Below are 5,101 nucleotides of genomic sequence, written 5' to 3'. Positions count from 1 at the left end.
ACTAAAAAAAAGAAAGTTATCACTGGTAGATGTCAATGCAACGAATACAACATCGTTATTGCCGGGCCCAAGAAGTCATCGGGAAGTAAAATTACCGAAATTTGAAGGGAAGTATAGCGAATTTCCGAAATTTATAGCCTTGTTTAATAAATTAATCAACCAGGATGAAATGCTTGATGACTGCGAACGATTTTTGATACTTAAAGAGCACTTGGGCTCTAAGCCGCTGGCAGCTATTGACGATTTTGATGTCACAGAGGACAATTACCCCAAAGCACTCGATCGATTGAAGGAATGCTTCGATAAAAAGGCGTTGATGTTCGAGGAACATATTACAGCCCTCTTTGCTGTCCCAAAATTAACAAAACCATCTGCAGTTCATTTAAGAAATGTATTAAATGCAGCGAATGCACATTTGAATGCAATGCTATCATTAGGTGATTACAAAGATATAGCGAATGCCATGTTAATTCATTTGGTGATGGAAAGAGTGGACGACGATTCACAGGTCAAATGGGAAGAATCAGTGGATTACAGGAAGCTGTCAACTTGGAATGAATGTTCAGCAGTTTTGACGAGGCGATGTGAGAACCTTGAGGCAAGGGAACAAAAAGTTAATCAAGTGAATTCAAAGGCTGTAAACTATCAAAAAGAGTATAGAAATAACCGCAACTACTCAACCTCTCTTGCAGTTACAAAACCTTTATGTGAAGTCTGCAATGGCAGTGGCCACGAGATTGCAGATTGTAGCAAGTTTAGAAAGCTTTCTTTAAAAGAACGCTTTATCGTAGCACGGAGAATAAAGGTATGTTTTACATGTTTGAAAAGGGGACACCTTCAAAAAGAATGCTCTGCTGTTAAATGCTCGAAATGTAATTTATCTCATCATCAACTTTTACATAAAGATTATATCTTGGAGCCAAATGAACAAAGATGCAAAAATTGGCCATCTACGTCAACACAGGAGACAGCTCAGTCATCAGTTATGAACGTAATGACTGAAAACGAGGTTTTTTGGCAACAGCAGTAGTAATGGTAGCGGACAAGTTTGGCAAATATCACCAAATGCGAGCCATATTAGATTCTGGCTCTCAAGTAAATTTGATGTGTGAGAAAGTTGCTCAAAAACTGTTATTAAAAAAAACGTCTTGTAAATTAGATGCTAGCTGTGTTGGAGACGTTGTAACTAGCTTTAAAACAAAAACTGTGGCTACCATCAAATCAAAAATAAATGAATTCGAAGTCAGTCTGCAATTTTATGTTTTACCGAAAATAACAAGCTCCAAACCTAATCGTTATGTCGATGTTGCGGACTGGAATTTACCAAAAAATATTCAAATGGCTGATCCAATGTTCAATAAGCCAGCGCGTATAGATATTTTAATTGGTGCGGAAATTTTCTTCGATTTGTTGTCGATTGGACGAATTTATCTTAATGAAAGGTTGCCAATCCTACAGAAATCCATACTAGGGTGGATAGTTGCAGGCAAAGCAGAAGAATGTTTAGCGCCTAGTCATAAAATAAATAATATGCTGGTCAATCACAACCATAATGAGAATGAAAACTTGAGTCAATTGGTTGAAAAATTCTGGAAAATAGAACAGATTTCAACTAAATCAAATTTTTTAACCGAAGAAGAAGAGGAATGCAAGAAAATTTTCCGTGAATCAATTCGTAGAGATACATCTGGCCGATTTATTACGAAAATTCCATTTAAAACAACAGTAAGTGATTTGGGTGGTTCCTATAATGCTGCCAAACGACGGTTGCTGTCACTAGAGCGTAGGTTGAGTAGAGATCGCTCTACACGAGACGCTTACAACGCATTTATGGATGAGTACCTCTCTTTAGGTCACATGACGATCGTTGAAGAAGCTGATATGGATAAGATAAAATATTTTGCACCGCATCAGTATGTGCTACGACCAGACTCCACGAGTACGAAACTTCGAGTTGTGTTCGATTGTAGCTGTAAAACTGACAGTGGCTTGTCATTAAATGAGGTAATGATGAAAGGACCACTGGTACAAGATGACCTGTTATCTATAATACTGCGATTTAGATGTTACAAATATGCAATTACGGCAGATGTAACAAAAATGTATCGCCAAGCATGGGTGACTGATGATGATGCGAATTATCAAACGATTTTGTGGAGGTCTTCCTCAGATGAAAACATAAAGGCCTATCGCTTGCGAACCATTACTTATGGTACAACATCTGCCCCCTATTTAGCTACAAGATACTTAAAACAGTTAAGTGAAGATTATATCGATAAATATCCGATTGGATCGAGAAAGGTGTTATCTGATTTTTATATGGATGATTTGATCAGTGGATCAAACGATGAAGATGAAATTTTTGAAATATATAATCAAGTATCAGCAATAATGAACTCAGCAAAATTTAAGTTAAGGAAGTGGTTTTCAAATAGTGAAAAATTTCTTAATTTCGTACCTGAAGCTGATAAAGAAAAGACTCTTCGGATGAATGATGAGGAAATAATAAAAACTCTTGGTATCATCTGGGCTCCAGTGGGAGATACGTTTCGATACGTTTGGCCAGATTTTGATAGCTCGAAAGCGGTGACAAAAAGAATAGTGTTGTCGGAACTATCTAAGTTGTTTGATCCCCTTGGGCTTATTAACCCATTAATCGTAAAGGCGAAGATTTTCATGCAAGATTTGTGGATATTGAAGGCTAATTGGGATGAATCCCTACCAATGAATTTACATAGTCAATGGATAGAATTCCGCGAAAATCTAAAAGACGTCAAGAAAATAAGTGTGCCTCGATTTGTTTTGGCAGAAAAACGAGTTGCTAGAGTTGAAATGCATGGATTTGCTGATGCATCAAAAAGAGCTTTCGGGTGTTGTATTTATATTCGCTCAATATGTGTGGACAACGACGTTACAATGCAGTTGTGGAGTGCTAAATCCAGAATAGCGCCATTAAAAACTTTATCTTTACCAAAATTGGAACTTTTGGCTGCGGAATTGCTGTCGAAACTAGTGACAAAAACCAAATCCAATTTTCCAATTTCTATTGACGCGACCTATTTATGGGTGGATTCCGAAATTGTGCTAGATTGGCTGAGCGAGCACCCATCAAATTGGAATACATTTGTTGCCAACCGGGTATCATTGATTCAAGAGCAGACAAAAACGTGTATTTGGCGGCATGTTCCTTCAAAGTCTAACCCAGCGGATATAATATCAAGAGGTGCGTATGTAGATGAACTATCTAATTCTATTTGGTTTGCAGGTCCTTCTTTCTTGAAGAGAGATTGTTGTGAGTGGCCACCAAATAAGTCTAGAAAGAATACTAATGCTGACCAAGAAAGGAGTCGTAATAGTACGATAATGACTGTTAATAATTTAAAAAAAAAATACCTTATGAGGCATGCTCTGAGGATAACTCGAAATCTTCTTTTGTGACGTGGGTTGAAACCTTCAGCATTTTGAAAAATTACAAAGAATTTTTGCCAATCTTCTTGGCTTTCGAAGAAGCGTTAAGTCTATGACTGAAAGATTAGATGAAGCACTAGTGCGTATATTCTACTGTGTGCAACAACATTATTTCAAAGAAGAAATTGAGCTGCTATTGAAGAATAGAGAATTGCCAGCAAACAGTAAATATAAAAATCTGAGCATTTTTGTAGAAGATACTTATGGTGTTCCGCTACTACGTGTTGATGGGAGATTAGCAAAGGCTGCATTACCATATGATGCTAAACATCAAATTTAGTTACCGAATAACTCAGAAATAGTTTGCAGTTTTGTACGATTTCTTCATTTCAAATATTTGCATGCTGGTACGCAAGCGCTTATGGCTATAGTTAGGCAGCGATTTTGGATATTTCATGCTAGAGGAGTAATACGCAAAATTACTGGTAGTTGTCTACAATGCTTTAGATGCCATCCAAAATTGAGTAATCAGATTATGGGCGATTTACCCTCTTCTAGAGTCACCGTAGCGAGGCCATTCACTGTGACTGGAGTGGACTTTTGCGGCCCTATTACAACAACGTATCTACTTCGTGGGTACAGAACAACAAAAAGCTATATTGCTGTTTTTATTTGTTTTGCCACAAAAGCTGTGCATATGGAGGTGGTCTCTGATTTGACTGCAAAGGCTTTCCTGGCTTCATTAAAAAGATTTGTAGCTCGACCCGGCTTATGCTTAAAATTATTTTGCGACAATGCCACTAATTTTGTGGGTACTCGTAAAGAGCTCGAGGAAATGAAATGCAAGTTTTTTGATCAACAAGTACAGGGCAAGATTTCAAAATATTGTACTGCCAATAGTATTGAATTTCATCATATACCACCCAGATCCCCCCACTTTGGTGGACTATGGGAAGCGGCTGTAAAATCAGCAAAATATCATTTGGCTAGAATATTGGGTCAATCACATCTTACATTTGAAGAGCTGGCAACAGTGGTTACGGAAGTAGAGGCAGTTTTAAATTCAAGACCTTTGACAACCTTGTCTAACGACCCAAATGATGAAAGCGTTCTTACACCGGCACATTTCTTAACAGGTGGTCCGTTGGTTGGAACTGTGGAACCTACTGTGGATAGCGAAGAATGGTCTCATAAAGATAGATGGCTACGAATTTCGGCCATACAACAACATTTTTGGAGAAGGTGGTCGGCGGAGTATCTTCATGAACTTCAACAGAAAGTCAAATGGACTAAGAAGCAGAAGAACCTTAATGAAGGTGATATGGTGTTAATTGCAGAAGAAAATTTGCCTTCTAAGCAATGGCTTATTGGGAGAGTGCTGAAAGTGACAAGAGATGCTAAAGGTTGGGTTCGAGTTACTGATGTAAAAACAAAGAATGGAGAGGTTCACCGAGCAATCCATAAATTGGCACCTATTCCATCTGAATGTTGATGTCTGCTGGAGCCATCAAAGGCGGCGATATGTTTAGAATTAAGGTTTATACTATTTGTTTAGAATTAAGGTACATTGTATTATGGCCTTTATTTATTTTATCATTTTAATTGTGTCGTAGCCTTTAAGCACACGCAAAAAGGCGGCGTGTGGCTTGGAGGTTAGTAAAAAAGAAAACGTGAACGTAAAAAGGTCAGTAAA

General features: G+C 37.8%; 2 protein-coding genes across 2 annotated transcripts; both read left to right on the top strand.

Moving 5' to 3' along the window:
- Positions 1-1,338: 1,338 nt before the first annotated feature.
- On the top strand, positions 1,339-3,748 carry LOC119667632. Its single transcript, XM_038076936.1, has 2 exons — positions 1,339-3,257; positions 3,511-3,748. Exons 1-2 carry the CDS (start codon positions 1,339-1,341, stop codon positions 3,746-3,748), a joined length of 2,157 nt encoding a protein of 718 aa, XP_037932864.1.
- A 195-nt stretch (positions 3,749-3,943) lies between these two features.
- Positions 3,944-4,900, top strand: LOC119667631. Its single transcript, XM_038076935.1, has one exon. It carries the CDS (start codon positions 3,944-3,946, stop codon positions 4,898-4,900), a length of 957 nt encoding a protein of 318 aa, XP_037932863.1.
- The last annotated feature ends 201 nt before the right edge of the window (positions 4,901-5,101 follow it).

This window comes from Teleopsis dalmanni, chromosome 1 (genome assembly GCF_002237135.1).
Source record: "Teleopsis dalmanni isolate 2A chromosome 1, ASM223713v2, whole genome shotgun sequence".
Taxonomy (NCBI): domain Eukaryota; kingdom Metazoa; phylum Arthropoda; class Insecta; order Diptera; family Diopsidae; genus Teleopsis; species Teleopsis dalmanni.
This window is presented reverse-complemented; position numbering and strand designations above follow the sequence as displayed.